This window comes from Bubalus kerabau, chromosome 19 (genome assembly GCF_029407905.1).
Source record: "Bubalus kerabau isolate K-KA32 ecotype Philippines breed swamp buffalo chromosome 19, PCC_UOA_SB_1v2, whole genome shotgun sequence".
Classification (NCBI taxonomy): domain Eukaryota; kingdom Metazoa; phylum Chordata; class Mammalia; order Artiodactyla; family Bovidae; genus Bubalus; species Bubalus kerabau.
Genome location: NC_073642.1, coordinates 66160484 through 66185084, shown reverse-complemented (window position 1 = coordinate 66185084; position 24601 = coordinate 66160484). Strand labels below are relative to the sequence as shown.

The window sequence follows — 24601 nt, the reverse complement described above, 5'->3', positions numbered from 1 at the left end:
GGGGCACCAGGGCTGGACTGTTTCAGCTAGGCTCGGGGACTGGGAGGGTTGCAGCTGACAGCACCCTGCTGAGTCCCAATCCCCTACTCCTAGCATTGGCCTTGTCTGCAGAGGGCCTCGCCCAAAATCAAAGCCCTCTTCCTGGGGCAATCTATTTCCAATGGCTGGTCTATACAGGGGTAAAATGACCTAGCTTCCTTTCCCCATTGTGGGACAGTGTTTTTTTTGTTTGTTTTTTTTGTTTGTTTTTAACTTTTGGCCACATCACGCGGCTTGTGGGATCTTAGTTCCCGACCAGGGATTGAACCTGGGCCCTCAGCAGTGAAAGTGTGAAGTCTTAACCATCGCACCACCAGGGAATTCCCAATGTGGGCCAACGCTGAAGAGCCATCACAGCTCCCAAACCCCACACAGGATTATCTGAAGCCCTCACGGCCACTTGACAACCCACCCCATCCCACCCCACCATCCACTCCTGGCTCATCGATTCTCCCCACCACCACCACCACCGTGAGCCACGGGTGTCAATCTTGTGAATGTTTCTCAACAAATCTCCCCTTCATAAATCTCCTTATAGTATATTTCCAGGGGAATCCAACCTGCAACAATTGGTATTTCACTCTTGATTTAATCGTACACAATTAAGCCCAGCATTTATCATGAATCAATTCTTCCCTCTCCATTTTCCTTGCAGCTGGTAAGGAGAGAGGGGTGGCAGAAAACAAAACCAAACCAAACAAAACAAAAGCCTAAATGACAGATGTTAAAAAATGAGGGCAACTGTTCCATGAACGGGTAGTTGCACCGTTTTTGAACGCCAATGTCTAAAACGATGAAAAATCATGATTGCACAAGGCTGGGACCTCTGGGGACTTTGACAGTGACTTCTACAGCACCTGAGTTGGAAGCACCTTCAGACCGTGGATTGAGCAGGGTGCATTCTCCACACGGGGCACTGCCCTCAGAGAAGTCTATGACCCATAGGCCTACTGAATGAGGGTAAAACTCTTGGGTTCAATCCTAAGAGTTGAACCACTCCAAGGGAAGGGGCAGAAAGCAGGGAGGGGGGCAGCTCTGACCTTGCACAACTGTGGGGCCTGGTAAGCAGTCTCTGCAGACTGTCTGATACTGGAGCTGGAAGAACACAGGGCCGGCAGTTGGGGAGATAAGAGGAAAGAGAGGAGGGTCGGGGATCAAAAAATCCATAAGCCGAGCTGGAACCCCACAAGGATAAACAGACTGAGGTCACTCCTCATTGCCTGTGAAGCTGGTGATATAAGCATCCTGCAAAATCCCAGACCTTCCCCACGAAGCTAAACACACACGTCCGGCCATCACTCGGGGATGGGCCTCCTCTTAAGTCCTGCAACTTAAATATTGAGATAGGAAGTTGGACTAGTGCCACGTCTTAAGCTAGATGATAAGGACATGAGAGACTAGAAGAAAGCAGAAATAATGAGCATATAAATACATAGACATATTTAAAAGAAGGAAGAATTACTCATAATTCTTACAGTCATTCCTACAACGGGCTCCATCATTGTAACTGATGTTTATAACTGCCTTCTTCCCACGCCTGCTTCATAGTTCCGTTGCCTTTAGCAAACCCTTCAACTACTCGTGGCTCTTTGCCTTGCAGAGTGGCCCAAGCATTTATGTGTGGAGCATCTGGGCTATTGGAGGCTCTACCTGAATTGAGTCATTGGAAGAAAAGCTATGACAAACCTAGACAGCATATTAAAAAGCAGAAGCATCACTTTGCCAACAAAGGTTGGAATTGTCAAAGCTATGGCTCTTCCAGTAGTCATGCATGGATGTAAGAGTTGGACCATAAGGAAAGCAGAGTGCTGAAGAACTGATGCTTACCAACTGTGGTGATGGAGAAGACGCTTGAGAGTCCTCTGGTCTGCAAGGAGATCACACCAGTCAATCCTAAAGGAAATCAATCCTGAATATTCCTTGGAAGGACTGATGCTGAAACTGAAGCTCCAATATTTTGGCCACCTGATGCAAAGAACTGACTCATTAGAGAAGACCCTAATCTGGGAAAGATTGAAGGCGGGAGGATAAGGGGGTGACAGAGGCTGAGATGGTTGGATGGCATCATCGGCTCAATGGACATGAATTTGAGCAAACTCCAGGAGCTGGTAAAGGAGAGGGAAGTCTGTTGTGCTGCAGTCCATGGAATGCCAAGTGTTGGACGCGACTGAGTAATTGAACAACAACAACAGCAAAGCTTTTTGTTGATTTTAATACAGGACCTGGGAGTAATAAGAAATCACAAGGTGACTTTCTGCATCCCACATTTCCCGAAATGTGTGGCGGCAACCCACTTTCTCCTTGATAGTCAGCATCAATCGCTCCAGCCAGTCCAGTGACCTTCTTTGCTTGCTGATTCAGCACCGTGGGGAATTCAAGGGGCCAGTGGCAGTCTCGACATCCCACTCAGTAGAATCACTGTTGTGTCAGCGATGAAAGTGTGTGTTCTGTAGATCCATGGATGCTAGTTCCGGCAGAGGCATTGAGGGCAGGAAAGGCAAATTCACATCCAAATAAATAACTGTTCCAGTAAGAACACAGTGCTCCCTGCTCTGGAAGGAAGGGGTCTAATGTAATCAATCTGCTCCCAGATGCCCTCACCCCCACCCTGGGGAACAGCACTGTATCAGGACCCAGGGCTGGGCCCTGCTGTTGGCAAATCGGAACCCCACCAGAGGCTGGAGGTGACCTGCCTTGGAGCGTGGACATGAGGGGTGCTGGGGCCATGCAGAAGCTTCTAACAAAGCTGCTTGTTCCCGAGCCCAAGTGAGAATGCCAATGTGGTTGAGCACGAGAACTATCCAATATCCACAGAACAGGCTAGCTACCTGGTTAACTCAACCTCCCTCTCACGAGGTCACCCTTCGAAAACCTTGGTGACAATTCCCACGGGACACAAATACCTTCACACTCTGGGCCCATTTGCAGGGGTCTAGCCGCTGATCTCTCCCTCAAACCTTCTCATCACCAATTTTGTGACTGTATTTCTTCCAATACTCTGACCACCCAGCCAAACCATTAGCCGTAGTCCATCAATCAACATAGGCCCATAGGTCTCTGGCCGTATCTCCTTTCAGACAAAATGAACTATCAAAATTTGGTCCATTGGTAGGATTCTCCCTGCATCACTGACCCTCAAGGCTGTCCCAGAGTAGGACTATAGTTCTGCAGTTATCCAGTTTGGTACCTTTATCTAATGCAGAGCTGTCTATAAACCAGAGTGGAAATTTTTCTTCCCCACTTAGCTGGGAGTTTATGGGAACTCCCTATGAAGCTTTCTCCCCATGACAGAGAAAAGGCAGAGACCGGGGTCCGTGGGTCTCCAGATCACGTTCCCCTCGGATTCACTTTTGCTTTAAGATCTTGCTTGAGCCTGAACTGATAGGCTCCACTTCAATCTGAAGTAGAGTGCCACTTCTGTCTGAAAAGGAGGTGCCGCTGTGTGGCCCTGAGCAAGGTTTTGGGGGTCAGCACACACCTAGTCCACAAAGGGCCACTTGGCTGCCCTCAGGACAGAGTTCAGCCTCTACAAATAGCCCATCGGCAAGTCAAAAATGGTTTCTCAGCTACTCTCAGATGGAGAGCAGCCAGCCACAGAGGACAGCAGGAACTGGCTCCAATATTCTAGTGGTCTGCACTGGGGTTCACCTCAGACGGGCTGCCAGAGGCTCCAAACAGCATCCTCTATGCCACTGAGACTTCCAGCACCCTTGGACTCTCTGGATCATGTGGCCCGAAAGGCAGAGCTGCTTGGATGGCAGCCTGGGCTCTTATTCTGGGCCCTTATTCTGGGCCCCTGCTCAAAACCAGCAGATCTTCAGGTCTCTCAGTAAAAACCATATATATGTAGGGTATATGTTGTCTCCAAAATCCAAAAAGATGCACTAGACATTGTGTTCCTTTCATTTTTTTAAATTAAATTCTTTATGATGTATTTTCTATTTCTCTGGGGCTTTGCCGCTGTGTGGGGGCTTTCTCTAGTTGCAGCAAGCAGGGGCTACTCTTCGCTGCGGGGTGCGGGCTTCTCATCATGGTGGCTTCTCTTGTTGCAGAGCGCTGGCTCTGGGGCACGCGGCTTCAGTAGTCACGGCACATGGGCTTAGCTGCCCCCTGGCATGAGATCTTCCCAGACCAGGAATCAAACCTGTGTCTCCTGCATTGGCAGGTACATGCTTAACCACTGGACCACCAGGGAAGTCCATGTCCCTTTCGTATTGATAGGAGGTGGCAGATGAAGCAACTTGTCCTTCACCTTGGAAAGTATATATCCACATGCCCCCCCAAATTACTGAGCATCTAGAATTTTCCACTGAGGTGGAGGAGCCCTGAATTTTGTGGGGTTTATTTCCCACTCTCTGGCTGCAGGCATTTTCCCTGCTCGCCAGGTCCAATCAGTGGAATACCATCAGTGTGATGAACCAGCGTGGTGTCCTGGTAATGGAAAGACAAGCAAAATCCCCGCGGAGTCGATTACGAAGGTGCTGGAGAATCGACAGGCCCCGGGAAGGACAGCGGTGATGTACTGCTGGCCTTGCCAACAGGTCGGTAGGTTTCCTCGCAGGTTTAGAGAAAGAAGCATGCACTGCAACACTGGTCACATAGCGGGTGTCAGCAGGTGACGTGCAGATTCGCTCCAGCTATGAAGCCACAGCTAGAAAACAGCTGCAGATCAGACTCACCACTTGATTCATTTATAATAATTTACTCTCTTTCTTCTAGATCCATTTCTTCTCAGACCAAATAATGGAGTCAAAAGGAAGTACTGGAGGAATTCCGTATCTCTCACGCCTCTTACGGTGGCACTGACCTTGAGCAGGCCCTCCAAGGACACTGTGTTACTCTTGTGCACGACTTTCATAGAAACGGGTGTTTCCAGCGGCTTCTGTTTTGTCTTTCCTACCATCATAGCCACCCCTCCGTGAATCAGATACTCAACTTGGGCCTTCTGTGGTTGAGGGTGTCTATTTTCATAATGAACTCCAGGTGAGGAGATAACCACAGGGTGGGTTCAGAAACCCACAATGGGACAGACCTCAGCAAGGCTTCACTGCCCATCTGACTTCCAATGCTCTGACTGGTGAACCACAATAATGCTTTGATCCAGAGAAATTAGTATAAATTCAGAGCCAGTGTCCAGGAGTCCCTGAACAGTCTGAGAAGATAAAAACGAAAGGCTTTTGCAGCAACATGGATGGACCTACAGACGATCATACTAACTGAAGTACAGACAAAGAAAGACAAATACCATATAATCTCACTTGTAAATGGAATCTAATTTTTTAAAAATGATACTACAGATGAACTTATTTACAAAAGAGAAACAGAATCACAGATCTTGAAATCAAACTTATGGTTACCAAAGTGGAAATGTGGGGGCAAAGTGATAAATTAGGAGATAGGGATTAACATACAAAAGTTACTATATTGAAAATAAGTAACTAACAAGTAATTGACTAACTACAGGGCTTTCCTGATAGCTCAGTTGGTAAAGAATCCACCTGAAAGGCAGGAGACCCCAGTTTGATTCCTGGGTCAGGAAGATCCACTAGAGAAGGGAAAGTCTACCCACTCCAGTATTCTTGGGCTTCCCTTGGGGCTCAGCTGGTAAAGAATCTCCCTGCAATGTGGGATACCTGGGTTTGATCCCTGGGTTGGGAAGATCCCCTGGAGAAGGGAAAGGCTACCCACTCCAGTATTCTGGTCTGGAGAATTCCATGGACGATATAGTTTATGGGGTAGCAAAGAGTCGGAAACGACTGAGGGACTTTCACTTTAACTGTATAATGCAGAGAACTCTACTCAATATTCTGTAATAACCTATATGGGAAAAGAATCTGGAAAAAAATGAATATATATATATATATTATATATATAATATATATAGTTATTTTTCAGTTGCTAAGTCATGTCCAACTCGTTGCGACCCCGTGGCCTGAAGCACGCCAGGCTCCTCTGTCCTCTACTATATCCTGGAGTTTGCTCAGATTCCTGTCCATTGAGTCAGTGATGCTATCTAGCCATTAACCTCTGTCGTCCCCTTCTCCTCCTGCCCTCAACCTTCCCAGTATCAGGGTCCTTTCCAATGAGTTGGCTCCTTGCATCAACTGGGCAAAGTATTGGAACTTCAGCAACAGTCCTTCCAATGAATATTCAGGGTTGATTTCCTTTAGGATTGACTGGTTTGATCTCCTTGCTATTCAAGGGATTCTCAAGAGTCTGTAGCACCACATTTTGAAAGCACCAGTTTTATGACACTCAGCTTTTTTTATGGTCCAACTCGCCCATCTGTACATGACTACTGGAAAAACAATAACTAGGACTATACTGACTTATGTTGGCAAAAGTCTGCCTTTTAATACTCTATGTTTGTAATAGCTTTTCTTCCAAGGAGCAAGTGTCTTTTAATTTCACAGCTGCAGTCACCATCTGCAGTGATTTTGGAGCCCAAGAAAACAAAATCTGTCACTGCTTCCACTGTTTCCCCTTCTATGTATCGTGAAGTGATGGAATTGGATGCCATCTTAGTTTTCTGAATGTTGAGTTTCAAGTCACCTGTTTCACTCTCCTCTTTCACCTTCATCAAGAGATTCTTTAGTTCCTCTTCCCTTTCTGCCATTAGAGTGGTATCATCTGCATATCTGAGGGTCTTGATATTTCTCCCGACAGTCTTGATTCCAGCTTGTGATTCCTCCAGCCAGGCATTTCCCATGATGTACTCTGCCTTACAATGTTGTGTTAGCTTCAGGTTCTAACACAACATTGGAAATCTACTATACTCCAATAAAATTTCTTTTAAAAAATGAAGGGCTGAATATAGTGCCTTAGCATTAAGACTAGTTCGGTATTGTTATGATTGATAATACTGACAGCAAACCATCCTGATTCCCTTCTTATCTACAACTTGCAGAGTGACATCTGGATGCTACTAGCTGGGGGCGGAGCAGGGCTCAGGAGGAGACATCAGAGGCAGATGAGTTATCCCGTAGTTGGTGAGTGAGTGGACAAGGAGGTAAACAGAGATGCTCCATCCTGAAATGACAAAGCCTGGGAGCTCATTCTGCTCAAGAGTCTTCCTGATGCGCTCCAGGAATGATGGACTGAGATTGCCTGTCTCCCAGAAACTTCCAGGGAAACACAGTTGCTAACACTAAGAAAATTGGGAATACATTATTTTTCAAAATATAAGGGAGGATTGGGTAGTGGAAAGAAAATTGGCATAAATGTTTAGAGAGCCGATGCTGGGGTTAGCCACTACTCTTGCCTGGAAAATCCATGGATGGAGGAGCCTGGTGGGCTGCAGTCCATGGGGTCGCTGAGTCGGACACGACTGAGCGACTTCACTTTCACTTTTCACTCTCCTGCATTGGAGAAGGAAATGGCAACCCACTCCAGTGTTCTTGCCTGGAGAATCCCAGGGACAGGGAGCCTGGTAGGCTGCCGTCTAAGGGATCACACAGAGTCAGACACGACTGAAGTGACTTAGCAGCAGCAGCAGCAGCAGCTGGGTTTAGCTCAACCGTCCAGCCAGAGGATCTTGGGCACATGTTTTTACCTCTTTGAGCCTGGATTTCATTATCTGTAGCACTAGAAGATAATATTATCTACCTCTTGGGTTGTTGAGTGGGTTACATGAGATGATGATATTACCGTACTTCACACTTATTATCAAAGAGATAAGAGATAGCAAATGTGGTGAGGATGTGGAGAAAGGGGAATCCTGTGCGCCATGGGTGGGAATGTAAATTGGTGCAGACACTATGGAGAACTGCATAGGGGTTTCTCAAAAAATTGAAAAAAAAAAAAAAAAAGAACATGATTCAGAAATCCCATATCTGGATATATATCCAAAGGAAATGAAATCACTCTCTGAAAGAGATAACTGGTGAAGGACATGGCAACCCACTCCAGTGTTCTTGCCAGAGAATCCCATGGACAGAGGAGCCTGGCGGGCTACAGTCCATGGGGTCGCAAAGAGTCAGATACGACTGAGCAACTAACACTCACACATTCACTACAGGATTATTTACAATAGTCAAAACACGGAAATAACCTAAGTGTCCACCAAAGGATGAATGGATGAAGAAGATGTTTATATATGTGTGTGTACACAAACACGCATGAAGGAATATTATTCAGCCATGAGAAGAAGGAAGCCCTCCCACTTGTGAAAACATAGATGAATCTTAATGACATTAGGTTAAATGAAGTAAGAAAAAGACAGATACTGTATGACTTGTATACATGAAACCTAAAAAAGCTGACCTCATAGAAACAGAGACTTGATTGCTGGTTTCCAGGGGCTGAGGGGTGCGGGAAGTGAGGAAATGGTGGCCAAAGGGTACAAACTTCCAATTACAAGACAAATATGTTATTGGGATCTAGCTCAGTCGGTAAAGAATCTGCCTGCACAGCAGGAGACCTGGGTGGGGTCCCCGATAGGGAAGATCCACTGGAGGAGGAAATGGCAACCCACTCCAGTATTCTTGCCTGGAAAAATCCCATGGACAGAAGAACCTGGCAGGCTATAGTTCATGGAATCGCAAGAGTCAGATACGACTTGGTGACTAAACTCCAAAACCACTGATGCACAAACAGTGATTGTACTTAAACAGCACAGCATTGGGCAGCTGATATTTGCTGAGAGTAAACTTTCAATGTTCCTATTACAACAACAGCCAAAAATGGCAATTATGTGAGGAGAAGGATGTGTTAACTAACTGTACTGGGGTCATCATTTTCCAAAGTAAACGGATATCAAATTATCCCACTATGCACGTTAAACTTACACAGTGTTCTATGCCAACTGTGTCTCAGTAAAGCTGGGGGGTGTGGAATACCGTCCTGAGCACAGTGTTAACTCTGTAGGCACGGTCACGTGTTATTGTTCATGAGTCCCCTTCCTGCCCTACCATCTTAGGCATCATTTCTCAACCTGGGCATCACTGACATTTGGGACCAGATAGTTGTTGCTGTGGGGGCTGTCCCTGGCTTTGAACGCTGTCTAGCAGCATCCCTGGTGGCTGCCCATTAGGGGCCAGCAGCGCCAGTCCACTTTTGACAGTGAACATGGCCTCAAGACATTGCTGAATGTCTCCTGAGGGGCAAAGTTAAAAACTTCAGGCTAGTTATTCTTTTGATCTGTTTCCATGTTTGTAAGTAAGATAGTGAGGTGGAGATTAGATTCTTCAAAGCTATCATCCATGCATGCATTGCTTTAATCCCCTATTCATCACACCAATATTATGTGTCTGCTTCATGCAAGACACACTATTTTTACTCTTATCGCTTTTGGTTTTAACATTTTTTGATGCAACTTGTTCCTTTAAAATTTTTTAGATTATTTTTACCGTTTCACTTTTTGAAGGATAAACCTTAAAAGCAGAGTGTCTAATGGCTCTAATGTTAATAAATAGCTTTAAACTTATAAATTAATTTTGGGGATAATTAGTATGCTTGTAACACTGGACTTAACTACTCAGACCAGTACACACACACACACACACACACGCATGCTAAGTTGCTTCATTAATGTCCTTCTTTGCATCCCTATGAGCTATAGCCTGCCAGGCTCCTCTGTCCATGGGACTCTCCAGGCAGGAATATGGAGGGGTTTGCCATGCCCTCCTCTGGGGAATCTTCCCCAGCCAGGGATTGAACCCACGTATCTTATGTCTTCTGCATTGGCAGGCAGATTCTTTACCACTAGCACCACCTGGGAAGCCATATATATATATATATATATGTGCCTCATATGGGATCCGTGGCCTCCTAAGAAGACACCAAAGAGCTGGGTCTTGCTCTTCTTTCTCTGTCTCTGTCTCTCTGCCTCTCTCCCTCACCCCCCCATGTGAGAACACAGCAAGGACATGGCCATCTGCAAGCCTTCACCAGAATCCTATCATGCTGACACTCTGATCTCTTCCCAGTCCCAGAACCATGAGAAATAAACGATAACTGTCTGTTGTTTAAAGCGCCAGGTCTATGGTATTTATGGTATTTTGTTCTGGTGGCCAGCGCTTCCTTCACATGTGAGGAAGTAGACATATAGATAGTAGGTGGCCCCAAGGACACCAAGGTTAAAGCCAGGCCCCTCTGACTCTAAAGCCAGGGCCTCTTCCTGCTGCAAAAAGCATGACTTTACCTGCCCTTGGGTTTCCTTGAGCCCTAGGACACTGAACATTGTTTAAGACAGAAGCTCTTGATGACATTAAGGAGATATGCACTTTTTTTCCTAGTTGGCTTTTTTTTTTTTAATCAAAGATGTATTTTGTCAATTTCCTCTGACATCTATTGAACTGATTTTTTTTTTTTTTTTGGCCTATATTTTGAGTTGCGATTTGGTCCACTCTTGCCTCTTTGCCGTGGTCACAGAGCGCAGCGTCTGGAGGGATACACGGAGCAGGGCCACGCCCTCAGTGGTTTGGAGTTAGCTGGGAGTTTCTTTCCCCAGGCTGGGGCCTGGGGCTGGCTTTCCCCCTCCTTCTTCCCAAGAGCTCCATGAGGAGGGTCTTGCAAGGGTGATACGCAGGCCAACGCTTTCTTCTTCAGTAGCGGGAGAGAGGCACTGAAGGAAAGACCGTCCCATGGCCAGATCAGAGGCGTCTTATCGATTCTAAGTGGCTTAGCGGACATTTTCCAGACCCAGGGGCTGGACGCTGCGGGGAGCTGGGTGCTAGGACCCTGCTCTGGGCCCCCGGAGCCCACCTCCTCCGTCTCCTGCAGGAAGCCCCCGCCCGTCTGCAGGGACGTGCAGATCCTGTCTCTTCCTCCCCTTGGAGCCCACAGGATATTTTCCTTGGCCAGCTGCCTGAGCCTAGGACACCCTGCAGAGGCCCCCCAGGGCAACCATCCCTCCTGGCCAGGACCCCCACCCACCCCGCCACTGGGGCTCCCCCATCCTCAGGCCCCCACAGCCAGGACCACCCGGCGCTGAGCCCACACCCCACCCGCTACAGCAATGCAGTCCCTTCCCCTGATGGCACCCCAGGCCCCCTTCGCCCCTGCGGAGCCAGCTCATCAGCCACCACAGCCTTGTGGGAGGGGGCCGGTCCCGCAGGCTGGCTGGCTTCTCTTCCCAGGTCACCTGCCTGACCCCCGGCTTGGCTCACAGCCACTCTGGTCATCCATCATGGTTTCCTCCCTCCTGGACACTCTGGCGTTCACTATCTACGGATACATTTATTACAATGAAACCCGACTTGTTTTTCCAGAAAGCACTCTACTTGATCATGAGTTTTATTAAAAAATATATTTACTTGTTTTGTTATTATATTAAAGATTTTGTTCCTCTACTCAGCAGTGTTAACTTGGTGAGGCTTTAACACTGGGATTCTCTTAGCTTTGAAGAATGAAAAGATCTTCATCCTTTTTTTTTTTTTTTTTTTTGCTCTAGGATCATCTCTATTGTGGGCCTGCCCTGTTCCATCAAAGGGTCAAATGTGCTGCACCCCAAGTCAGGGAACAGAGCTGGGCCACTTTGGGGTCTTCTCCCAGTGCCGTTCCTGCCAGCAAAATTGAGGAATTGTGATCATTACTATTTTCCTAGAAAAATCCCTTTCATAGAAGCCTCTAGGTTTGTCGTCTCAACATTGTCATCCTATTTTTTTTTTAATGGTTCTTGGAATAGCATCCATCTCTGAGGTTACACGGCCCTAGCCGTCCCGCTTGTGTGTTCCTGCAAAGTCGAGACACCCAGCGCCCCCTGCCCGGCTGAATGGGAGGTGGACAGACAGGAGACCCATGAAGCATGGAGGGGAGAGGGTGAGACCAAGTCAGGAGGACCCTCGGGGATGCCCAGGGGCCGGGCGGGGCAGCTGGGTGGGTGGAGGCAAGGACCTGGTGGAGGAGAGACCCAGAGAGGGTGTGGAAAGGAAGACCCCACCCCAAGGCCATCTGCCAGGCCAGCAAGGATAAGGGACTTGACTGAGTCTCCTGTGCCCCTGAGGGGGACTCTGGCCGACCCCTCTCGGGTGGACCCTTCACCTCTAAAATCTCTCGTGGGTGGTTTTAGTGACCTGAGTGGACACGCTTGCGACTTGAGGCCTGGGACCAGAGGAAAGGCAAATCCCCCTGGTCATGAGTGGGGCCCAGGTCATAGGAACACCTGGGGCCAATAGACCTGATGCACCAACGTTTAAAAGCTTCCAAAGCGTGAGTCACTCAGCCATGTCGGCTCTTTGCGACCCCCTGGACTGTAGCCCACTAGGCTCCCCTGTCCATGGGATTCTCCAGGCAAGAAGACTGCAGTGGGCATCCGTGCCCTTCTCCAGGGGATCTTCACCATCCAGGGATTGAACCAGGGTCTCCTACAATTGCAGGCAGATTCTTTACCATCTGGGCCACCAGGGAAGCCCCCAAGTGTCCTTCAAATCTGTTCTGCTCCCTCCCCTGGGAAGTCCTACTTTCCCTAAGTCCTGGAAGGTCTGGGGTCAGCATGGGATTTTCAGACCCTCTGGAGTTCTCCGCTGGAATGCAGTAGCTGGGGAGAGCCAGCCCTCAGCTGTTTCGAGGGGACTTGAGCATTCCCATGTGGAACCCCTCACTCCTCAGGCCCCAGCTCCATCCACACCGCCCGCAAACAGCTAGCCATCAAACCCAGGAAGAGGCCCCCAAGGGCCCTGGAGGTGGGACCACTGGGGAGGAAATTCCTGGGCTCCAGGCCCCAGAGGGTGGGCTGGGAGGCCTGTGGCCTCCTCCGCAGCATGGGAAGGGCTGGATGGGGCCAGAGCAGGGCCCTCCAAAGACTGACTCCTCTTGTCCAGGTCAGAGACCACCAGCGGGGAAGGACGTGTATAGCCCGGCGCACAATAAACTGGAGAAACACATGAGGTAGCCCTTGGTTTTTGTTTATTTTTTCAATAAACAAAACTTTTTTTGCATGTCTGGCTGCAGAGACGGGGAAGCTAAAAAGAGCTCATCATTGACATGTTTGAAATTTTTCAGTTACAAGATCATCACGCCTGCTCCTCCCCCAGGTTGGGGACCACACTAGGGACCATGTCTCTGATGGCTGTCTTTGAGCTTCCCTGGGATTGGCGTAAACTACACACTACTCCAAACACACACGAGGTGTGGATGGGCAGTCAAGGATCCCAACACTCTCAGCAGAATCTGGTTACCCCATAGCGGATGGAATGGACCAATTTCTGCATGATGTGAAGACCGTGGCGAGGCTGCTGACTTGGTTCTGATCTTGCGGGATGTGTGTGAGAGGCGCTGTGGAATTTGGGTGGGGCGGCCTCATCGAGTGCTGGTAAGAGAGGATCTGTCACGTGGGCAAGTGAGATGGTCAGGCTGCGAGGGAGGCGTCTCCCCTCCCACGTTGCTTTACCTGCACTGCGCTAGGCTCCCTGGGGACTCCTGTGTGTCCACGCCCCTCCCAGAGGGCCCCTCATCCTGCGTCTTCAGCTCCCTGCACACCGCCTTGCACTCAGCAGGTGCTTGGAAATGCTTCCGGATTGAATGGATGGTGGATGAAGGATGGATGGGTGAGGAACTGGTCAAGGATAGGCCGTGGGTGGGGTGGGGGTGGGGGTCTTTTCCTTGTCGTCAGGGGACGTGGCTGTTCTCTACAACACGGAGGTCGAAAGCGTGGAGTAGAGAAATTTGATTGCTGCATCCAATCTTAGAATTTGGCACGAGGGGAGACTGAGAATCAGAACCGTCAGCTGACTCGATCAGGGGTCTCACGTGAGAGAGAGGCTGGGCGGGGGTGCCAGACCCCCACCCAACCGAGCCAACAGTTCTTTTTTTTTGTCTTTTTTTAAATTTTATCTCTTAAAACAAACTTAAAATGAGATGAGATGGTGACTCCAATGACCTGGGTGGGGGGTAGGTAGAGGGGGTTGGGGTGAGGGCTGTTAGAGACTGGGGGTGAGGGCCAGGGAGGGGAGGGGTGGGGGCAGTAACTTGAGCTGGGGGTGGGAGAGGACTTGGGAGCGGGGACAAGGGGGACGAGGGTGCAAGGCTGACGGCTTGGGGTGAGGGTGGGAGGTGGTCGCCAGGGGAGGGCTCGGGACTGTAAGGTGTGGGTGAACAGGGGGCTTGGGCTGGGGATGACAAAGTCTGGAGTGATGGGGACAATGTCTTAGGTGAGAACTGGGGAGCTTGGGGGAGATGAGGGTCGGGCTGTGAAACAGGATGACAAGGGGCTGGGGGCGGTAAACCGGTGGCTGACGGGTGATGAGGTTGGTGGTCATGTGACAGTTGGTGACGCATGTGGATGCATGTGATTCCAATGACGGAGACGACGTAGGCGACGGTGGCTTAGCAAGGTAAGCAAGGCAGGTAATAATGCTCAATAAGCTAAGAATATACATTCCTATCTTAATAATTCAAGAAGCAAAATACTCCTGACTGGTACCCAAGGGCTGTTTAGCTGCCCAACTCTGAGAGCTGGAAAGCTAAACAGAACTCTGTCCCATCTACTTTTGCACAAAAGATAGATGCTCTTTTTTCTAAAAAAAAAAAAGGCAAAGTTTATCATTCAGAAGCTGGCTAGGTCTTTGGGGATCTGAGGGTAGTTAACTCAGCAACACAAATGAAATCCACGCTGTGGTCTGGTCTGGTACCTCTATGGCCACAGAACTAGAAAATGCCCCACAGGCGACAATTTCCACCAAACCTTGTGAAAAACCTTGGTGAGGGCTGTGTTGCTGCTCAGACACACCAGGGGCACTTGCGGTTCAAGATGCACTTAAGTTGCTGGGGGACATCTCTAACCTACAGGGTCGGAGGCAGGCACAGTTGCTGGGGCCTTGAGTAGGTGGGTAGGCTGGGGAGGGGGCTGCCTAAGGCTCAGCCCCAGACTGCACACTGGGACTCAAAGTGGGCAACCGTTTCCAGGTGGGCAATGGGCCAGGAGGCTCCCCACTTTGAGAAATGCAGTCAAAATTCATTTCAAATACATCAAGTGTACATCCAGGATAGGCCAAAACCTTCGGATCCCAGGATGAGACTTAGTCTTCATCAGATCCTAATTTTTTAGGGGCACGGTTTTGGTTCATCACTCCCTCGTTCCTAATTCAGATGTTGAGGGCAAGAGAGGACCCTGATGGTCATGGTGTTCAAGCCCCCGCCTGGAGGTGGGGGGGAGGAGGTGGCCCAGGGTGGGAAAGGGACTCGCCAAGGATCACACAGCGAGTGAGTGGCAGGGCTGGGACAAGGTCCCAGCACCCCCAGCAACCAACCCGGGGCTGTCTCTCTCTCTCTCTCTCTCTCTCTGCCTGACACACGGCCGCTGCACTCTGCTAAAATCCCAAGTCAATCGGGAAGATCTAAAGCTTTGCGGTGTTGACATGAGTGCGAGTCGGGAGTGGTGTGTGAGAATTAACGAACGAAAGAGATTTTAGCCCTTTTCACAGTGGGTGGTCATGCACAACACTCGTAATGGTTTCACGAGGACCCCGTGGCCGAGACCCCACCCCTGGTTGGAGGGGGCGTCGGCACGGAGCCCTGGTACTGTTGCCATGTTTTTTTTTGGTCTTTTTTGATTTTAGGTTGAGATTTTAGAATAACATACTTATTTGTCTTACTCACTTAAAGATGAAATTCTCATTATTATTATCGTTATTATTATTTTTTTATATCATGCATTAAGAAGAGAGAAAGAGGATTCGTCTGGCAATTACGTTGGTCACACACACACACGGCAGCGCAAAGGCAGGAGAGGGGAGCATAGCGTTCACCAGATTTGACACAAAGGAGAGCAAATTCCACCACAAAGATAAGAACAGACCGCACAGAGAGACAGGGGGCTCTGCGGGGACCCCGAGAAGGGGGGGGCCGGTGGAGACGCTGCTCAGATCTCCTCCTCGCCGGCCTCCTTGGTGAAGGTGGTCATGTCGATCTTCTCCGGGAAGACGATGTTGACGGCCAGCTCCTCCCCGCTGTTGTAGTGCAGCAGCAGGTTCTTCTTCTTGCGAAGCATGTGGTTGTAGCGCAGGTTGGACACCCAGGCCTCGCACTTGTTGAGGAAGACGATGCCCATGGTGCCCAGGACCACCAGGCTGGTGAGCACGCCCAGGATGGTGAAGCAGATGGCCTGTCCCTCGGAGAGGAGCGGAGTGCTCTTGTTGAGCTCCTTCATGGACACCTTCAGGACGCGGTGCTCGGGCTGCGGCACCGGCAGCTCGTGCACCCCGGGGGTCAGGCGGTAGGTCAGCCCGTAACCGCTGGGCAGACGGGTGACCTGCTGGGGGCCCGCCGCGCGCTTCCGGCCACACCGGGGGCCGGTGAACGCGGGCTTGCACAGACACTCGAAGCTCACCTGGGAGTGCTGCAGGCAGGTGCCGCCGTTGAGGCACGGCTCGCTGGTGCAGGTGTTCACCGGGCGGCTGCAGGTCTTGTCCATGAAGCCGGCGGGGCAGCGGCAGCGGAAGTCACCCCCGATGTCGGTGCAGATGCCCTGGTTCTCGCACGGGTTGGGGCTGCAGCTGTTGGTCACGATCTCGCAGAAGTTGCCCGAGAAGCCAGGGGGGCACAGGCAGACAGCGTGGGGGGCCCGGCCCTCATCATCCACGCAGCTGCCTCCGTGCTGGCAGGGCGAGCTGCAGCACAACAGGGCACAGAGTAACGGGCCCTCGGGCGCTGGGCTAGGACAGCAAGGCTGCGGTGGGGGCGGGGGGTGCCCTGCTCCCCCCTCGTGCCACACCGCAAACCTCCTGGGGCCCAACCAAAGGGCAGGTGCTCAGAGCGCTCGAGGTGAGGGAGTGCCAGCCAGGGAGGCCCCAGGATAAGGGTGGGGAGTGGGTGCCCGGCACCGGGAGCCCCTGCCTGTGAGGGGCTCCCGGGCCGTCTGAGATGGGGTGGGCACCTCACCCCCATCACGCCGCCAACCTGGAACATGCCTGACCTCCCATGCCAGGATGCCCATCTCCTCTCCCACCTCTATGTCACCTCTCCAACCAGAGGCATGACGGTTAAGTCACTGGACAGGTGGGGAAACTGAGGCTGAGAGAGGCAAAGTTAGTGATACCCCAGGGCCTCAGCCCACCCTCCCCTTAGCTCCACCCCCAGGCCACAGAGGCGAAGCCAAGCAGGGTATCCCTCAGTCTCTCCCACCACCACCACCGCCGCCGCCGCCCCCAGCCCCTTATTATTAATTTTATTTTCCGCGGAGTAAGCCTGCGGGCTATTGTACTGGGAAGCCCTTGGGGGCTCTCAGAGTGAAAGAAATCCGCGCTGTCTGCGAGGCAGGAGCAGCGTCTGGGCCTGGCTGGTTAATAGTGGCCCATTCACCCCAGTGCAGCCTGCAGACCGAAGCTGTTTGCTCAAAGCGGAGCACACGGAGCATTTAATGTAAGTGCTTTTAAACGAGCAGACCCTTTGTCATCTGATAAATGCCGAAACTCCGGGGAAGAAAGGGGCTCGGAGCGCAAGGAATCAGCATTGCTGCTGCAAGGGTGAGGACGAGGGGAGCCGGGGCTCTGGAGGAATTTCAAGGACCCCAGGCTCTATTTTGACAGACGGGCTCAAGTCTATTAGGGAGGAAAGCAAAATATTTTAAAGGTCTTGCTCCGTATTTCCCCTTCCTGCCAGGAAGCAGAAACGGAGCTCGGTGGTCACCCCTGTCCTCCGACCTCACCCTGAACTCTGATCTTTTTTTTCCCCTAATATTTACTTTTAATTGAAGGATCATTACTTTATAGGATTTTGCTGTTTTCTGCCACACATCAACACGAATCAGCCCTGGAATGCTGATTTTTAGAATGCTGCAAGAATGCTGGTTCCTGGCCCATGTGGCTCTGGGGGCTCTCTGCCCCGTCCCTGGAAGGGACTTACACTTCGGCTTCCTCACGAAACAGGGGCGTCCCCCCACCTGCAGCCACTGGCCCAGGACTGGAGACTGCCCTGAATTCTCGCCCGACCTCCCTGGCCTCCGTTTAAACCCCCTCCTCGGAGGGTGAGGAGGGCAGTGCCGCTGAGCAGATGAGGACCAGAAATGGCTGAGCTGCTGGGAAGTCTGCTCAGGGGGGCACCAGAGAGGCCAGGGACCGGTCCATCTGCCGTGCCCATGCCCTGGAGGCCCCTCCCCATGAGGGTGGCTGGGGGCCGGACCCCTCTCCCCCTTCCCCTCCCTCCTGTCCTGTGCTGGCCACAGCCCCCTCTCCCCACCTCCTAAGACGTACATCCCAGGAGACCCAAACGCAGAGCCTGCCACCCCCTCCCCCAACCAAAGCCGCCCCTAAGGTACGGAGAGCGGGTTTCACCAACAGCCTCGGGCACTGCCGAACTCTGATCTCTTGTTACGTCGCCTTTAGAAAATTATGCCACTGGGGCTCGGGTTCACAGTCCCCAATCTACTGTCATTCACACACATCAGGACTTGGGGACGTCAGGGGAATATGAAATCGCCTTCAGGATTGTTTGGGAAAAAATGATGGAAATGACACACTCCCCCATAAAGACCCCATCGCAGGGCAGCCCCCCCGCAGGGTGCAGAAGGAGCACTTCCTCGGTCTTTTGTCTGCCGACAGGTCCGCCTGGGTTAGGCTGAAAGGGTCTTTAAGGGGTGGAAATGGGACTCTAAAGCAGCGTTTTATCCGATCCGCAGGGAGAGAATGCTCACCCATTCACCACGCAGGGCCCATCCATTTCCTGACAATCCTTTCCCGAGAACCCGGGGACGCAGGAGCACTCGTACTGGCCGTCATCGAGGTTCAGGCAGGTGCCGTTGTTGGCGCAGGGGGTCGAGGTGCAAGCCCGGATGTCTTGGGGCGGGGGAGAAAACCAGGGAGATGAGATGAGGTTGGTGGCGGGGTTGGGGGCACAGAGGCTAGAAGGAGAGCATCCTGGGTGGGGGCAAGGAGAGAGAGGCACCCCTCCCTCTGGTCAAGGCGGGGAGCCCGTGTGAGCAGCCCAGATTCTCTGCTTGTCGTCACTGTCCAAGGTCACCCAGCGGGGTCCTCAGTAAGGGAGCTCTGAGACTCCCCCAGAACCCTGACCTAAGTAAACAACTCTGGAGGCCGAGGACACAAAGTCACGGCCGTTCACCAAGATTTCACTCAGGCCCGCTGTGCCCTTTTTCCGGCACCAGGTCACCTCTTGGGTTCTGCAACACTGACCTTCACTGCAGACCCCTCCCCTCCCCCTAACGCTCCAGACCCGTTTCTAGTGTCTGAGGAGGTCCCTGGTGCCCGGGAGGTGGAGGGGTGAGTGCAGCCCAACTGTTAGAGACATCACCTGCCCCTGTATACTGTTCCATCAAAGGGGAGTGGGGAGGTGGGGGAGGAAATGAGATGTAAAGCCCCCTGTTGGGAATCAGGAAACCTGATTGAGCCCCAGAACTGCCCCGTCTCCTGGTGGTCTGTCTGCTCTCAGGTTCTGAACTAAGGGGGTCTATGATAAAAAGGTTGCATCTTTTGAAGGCGGTGAAATGAGAGCTATTGAGTGCTCGCCTGTCAGCACGGGTTTCCATGAACACTGGTATATTTCCACCCCCTTTTGACACCTCCTGTCACGCACACTTCATTATTCGGGGCTCAGCAAGGCAGGGACGGGTTGAACAAAGGGGGGCCTGGGGCGGGGGCTCTCTGACCGGAGAGAGACCCTTTCTGCATCCACCTTCAGCCAGCTGCAACTCTCCCCCGCCACCCTGCCACCCCAGACTCTATGCCTCACTTTCCCTGCTTATAAAAGGAGGGCTTGTCCCCGGCCCATGTCTGAGACCCCCTTTCCCCTTGGGTTTTTCCACCATCTGAGCTGCCGCCTGGGCCAAAGAGAGAGCCAGGGCCAGCCAGAGACGCAGCGGCGATTGAGGGGCAGCTCTGGGTGGGGGTCCCCGGGGGCTGTGGCCACACACGTGCAGATGGATTCGCTCTTTTCAAGAGCCCTGCATCCTCTCAGGGAGAGGGGATGGCTGTCCGTCAGTAAGGAAAAGCCCCGCACGCCAGGCGAGGGCCTGTGCAGAGCTCACACGAGGAGTCTGGCCGGCACAAGGGGAACATAGGGGATTTATCACTATGGGAAGGGCCTGGGCGTGAGCGCCAGGCTCCCCTGTCACTGAGAACCTTACGTGTAAGCGCAAGAGCTATCGACCACCCACTCCTCTCCCACTCCTCTCCCGCAGTGAGAGCCGAGGATCGGCTTTTCTCCCCCTCCCTCCAGGGCCTCCAACCCCAAAGTCGGGTGGATTAAGCCACCACACGGGGAGAGCGGCCGGGGGTCTCTGCCTGCTGGGGCAGCAGCCGTGGCAGTGACAGCCTCAAAGACGGGTGAAAAGGGAGAAGGCCAGCAGCTACCCGGGGGCGGCTTCCTCTGGACCCAGCCGCCCCAGGCTTTGGTCGACCCAGTGGGGAGGGACCTTTTGTCTGGGTCCCGGGCTTAGATATTACAAAGAGTGGGGCTCCTGGCTAAAAAGCCCTGATCCCCAACGGTGGCTTTTCTGGGACCCCCTTGGGTCCCCCAAACAGCTCAGAGATTCTTGCAGGGAGTCGAGCCCTGCTGGCCAGAGCCGGAGTCAGCTATAGGGAAAACCCTGCCTCGTGCGGGTGTGGGGAAGGGCACTTTAAAGACCCACATGCTGGGGGATCTTGAAAGCCCACTACAGCTTTGCGCGGAACGGTAACATTACAGTTCTTAGGTTTTTCTCCAAGGAAAGCGTTAGCCCCCAGGATAAGAATGAACACATTTTGGAGGCGGAGGGTGGAGTTTGGTAGCCAGCCGGCTGTTCTCCTGACTTCCTAAGAGTCATGAGCAGACCTGGTTGCTTCCCTGAGCCTCAGTTTCCCTCCTGGGAAACTCTGCAGACGCTGGCGTATGGCAGCTGCCTACACTGCCAAGGGATTTTCTCGAGGACCCTGGTCTGCCTGGGCTTCATTCAGGGCAGGTTTTGCCAAACAAGAATGGGCTCGGTTGAACATTTTGCAGCCTGAAACTGCAGCGACAGCCAAGTGTCCACTGCTCAGGGTAATGGAGGGCAAAGATGGCATAAATTAATGAAGTCAACAGATAACACCAATCTGCACTTGAGCTACTTCTCAGCCTTTCCCGACCTGCCACCCCCCAGCCCCTACACCTGACCTCGTCCGGCACAGCCCCCAGCCCTGTCCCAGTGGTCCTGACTCGGTGCCCGCTGGCCCCAGCGCTCAGCACCCAGCACCCTCTCCTCGTCTGTTTGCCTGTGTGCTGCGGCGTCCTCAGTAGTCTCGCCTGTGAACTCCTTGGCATCTTGGCTCTGTGACCCTCCCCTCTTTGAGCTTCAGTGCCCCCCCTCCCCCGGGACAGATTTCTGCCGTCCCCACCCTCTCAGCTTTGGGTGGCGTGTTCCTTTTGGGACTCTTTATTCAACGGGCAGCCCCCCCGCCGCCCCCCACCCCAGTGCCTTCCCCACTGCTGGGTGCTGGTGGTGCAGTGGGGAGCAGTAGTAAGTGCCCCCTCCCCGTGGGGAAGCCCCCAGCACCAGTGGGAAGCAGAAAAACAGATCATTACCGTCCAGACTGCTGGGTGTGCTGGGCGAAGGCCACAGGGGGAGGGGAGGCAGCCGCCACCGCACTGGGTGGGGAGGAGGTGGCTGGGGGTGGGGAGGGCAGGGGCAGGTGCCCACCTAGGTCACAGAGGTGTCCGTCCCAGCCGTCCTTGCAGATGCACTGCCATGGCTCCACGCAGAGGCCGTTCACACAGCCGGGAAAGGTCACGCACTGGTCACACAGAGGACCCTGCCAGCCAGGCTGGCACCTGTGGGGTGTCGGTGGGGGAGAAAGATGGGGGCATGTGAGTGGGGGGGACAAATGTGGAGAGGGAGTTGCTGTGGAACTGAGAGCGCTCGGGGAGGGGGTCTCTGCACAGTGCTAGGCCGGTGGGCTGCAGGAAACCAACACCAGTCACCTGAGCGGGAAAGCTTAGACTCAAGATGAGCTGAGGGGCTGGGCAGAGGGGTCCCTAGGAGCCAGGGAAAGAGCTGCCTTTTGCCGCAGTGGCCCGCAGTGGTCTCACCCTGCAAGAGGCTCTCCTGCCCGCCCCCATCTCTGAGGAAACAGACAGGGGCCAGTGGCACCATGTCCGCCCCCCCCCGCCCCCGCCATCCCCAGACACCCAGTCCTCTTCCCCCACCCCTCTCCCCCAATGGTTGGTTTTCTGTGTGGGCGAGGGCACTGTTTGCTGCAGTCCAGGGGCCCCACACTTTTTCTGACTGCGTCACAGCTCCCCAGAATTCTGCCCTGCCCCCCCCCCACCCATCCCTGCCACGAGCTGCCTCTGGGGAGCCCCTCCATTACCTGCACACACTGTCATCGTCGCAGAATCCATTTTCAGGGTGGCAGGCCGGGAAGCATTCAGCTCCTGGGGCACAAGAAAGGTTACGCCATTCGCCGCACGAGGCCCGACAGGCCGGGAAGGCGGCCTCCGCCCCACCGGGGCTCTACCCGCCTGGCCCACAGTCAGGCACGCCATCGACAGCCACCCAGGGGAAAGCCCCCGCCTGCTCCCGGGTCTGGGGTCATCACAGCACGCTGCCTAGCTCCCAGGGCCCGGTCAGACACCCAGCGTCCCTCAGAGAAACGACGAACGTCAGGCCCTCCAGGGCAGGGATGGGGAGACAGCGAACCAAAACAGCTTGACCCCGGGGGACTGGGCCAAACCCTCAGTTTCACAAAGTGAGCTAAAGGTGGGGTGGGGGACAGATTTTTGAGGTATTCAGCTCGGGAAAGCTCAGACAGGTCCACCTGGAAGGCTCACAGGTAAGGTGTCTGAGTTTTCCAAAGGTTAATCCCAGCGAAGCCAGGCACCCAGGTCAAACTCCCCACCCCAGGCGTTTGGTATTAAAAAGACCAACAAGGGTTTTGCGGACAAGACTGCAATTCTGACATCCTTTAGAGATTCTAACACTTGATTAGGCACCTACTGTGTGCGTTTATTTTAACTCTCAGCAGCTTTTCAGGCAGCCCCCCCATAAACACTGGCGCAGTGGGGGGGGGGCCCTGCGCGAAGGGGCCATGCTGCGTCACGGACAGATGGCCGCTGCAGACAGGACTGTCGCAGCCCCTCACCTAGACCAGCGCCACGCGGGAGGGGCATGGCCTGCGCTCCCGGCTGGGACTCTGGGGCGACGACGGCAGTCACCCTCCACAGCCCCCACAGGCCTGCTCCCGAGCGCACACGCAGAGACCCCCCCAAAGTTGCACCCCAGAGCGTTTTCACAGAGGGCTCCCCAGCATCACCTCGTTTCTCCATACCTCCGCTCTGCGCACCGGCCCCCTGCGAGCGCCACTTCTGCGGGGCGGGAAGGGGCCGGGGGTCCCACACCCCTCCCGCTCCCCGCGCCCCCCACCCAGGACCCCAGGGCCGGGCTTGGCATGCGAGGGTGGCAGGGGGGCGAGGTAGGCACGGCGCGGGGCTTAGGGTTAAGCGGGACGGGCGGGAGTCGGGGCGCACGGGACGGGGCGCGCGGGGCACAGGGCGGCCAGGGGGGCGTCGCAGGCTTCCCCAGAGGGGGCGCGAGCCGGGCCGCCGGGGGGCTCACCATGGGCACTGCGGCCGAAAGCCAGCAGGAGCAAGAGGGCGGGCAGGAGGGCTGCGGTCGCGGCCATCGCGGGGCGGCCGGGGGCGCGGTCCCGGGAGCGGTGCGGGCGCGGGACCTGCTCCGGGCGCCGCGCTGGGCTTCTGGTTGCGGACGCGAAAGGGGGCGCGGGCGCGCGGCGAGGGGAAAGCCAGGGCTGCACCGGGCTGCGCGCTGCGCTCTCCGCTGCCGCCGCCGAGCTGCCGCCGCCGCCGCGCGCGCCGCCCTTTTCGTACCGCGGCCCCCCCGCGGCCCCCGCCCCTCGCCCCCGCCTTCGCGCGCACGGGGCCGGCGCCGGCCAGTCCCTGTGACCCCCGCCTCTCGCGGGGCCGCCCCCCACCACTGCGGTGTCCCGGAAACCCGCTCGCGCACGCGGGCCACTCTTGGCTAGACGGGCACAGGTACCCCGCGCGCGTTGGGCACACGTTGCCCCCACAGGACGGCTCACGGGCGCGCACACACGGGCCGGCTTGGGGCAAGTCTCGGTAGCCGAACCTAGGCTGGGCCGCAGACCCCAGGAAGACGCGAAGACGCGCTCGGAATACAAAAGCACGCACAGAAACACCAGAGCACAGATCGCCAAGGTCCCGAGCACGCATGGCATGGTTCACGCACCCAGAAACACACAAGCGCACACTCTAGACACCGGGGAAACGCACACTACCCCACACGCAGCGGGAAGAACACTTAGGAGAAGCCTTGGGGCACCCACTCTCCTAGCCATAAACACGCAGAGGGAAATTGCAGACACTCTTGTGGGAGCACACACAGCAACCCTGACACACTGCGACACACACACACCCTGCAACACACGTGCACGTCATAGAAATGGCCGGGAGCGCCACATGCTTGCTCAGTCATAGGCTCGCAGACAGGCAGAGGACGTATAGTTATGAAACCCTGGGCGTCCTCAACGTGTGCCAGGCCGTCTGCACAGAGGCACGTGTGCAGCCTCGTGCACACCTGGACATGCGAATACCCTGGTGAACATGCAGACACCTGGGCACATGTTCCATCACGTACACCCACACACACGCCATCAGGCCCTAGTCCCGCCAGAAGGCTCTC

General features: G+C 53.8%; 1 protein-coding gene across 1 annotated transcript; it reads right to left on the bottom strand.

The window, feature by feature from the left end:
* Window positions 1-15635: 15635 nt before the first annotated feature.
* DLK1 (delta like non-canonical Notch ligand 1) lies at window positions 15636-23715 on the bottom strand. The gene is made up of 5 exons (XM_055556356.1): window positions 23498-23715; window positions 22254-22317; window positions 21584-21714; window positions 18608-18749; window positions 15636-16586 (listed from the first exon to the last, which is right to left on the bottom strand). The coding sequence occupies exons 1-5, from the start codon at window positions 23562-23564 to the stop codon at window positions 15839-15841; spliced, it is 1152 nt and encodes a 383-aa protein (XP_055412331.1). The 5' UTR covers window positions 23565-23715; the 3' UTR covers window positions 15636-15838.
* Window positions 23716-24601: the final 886 nt, after the last annotated feature.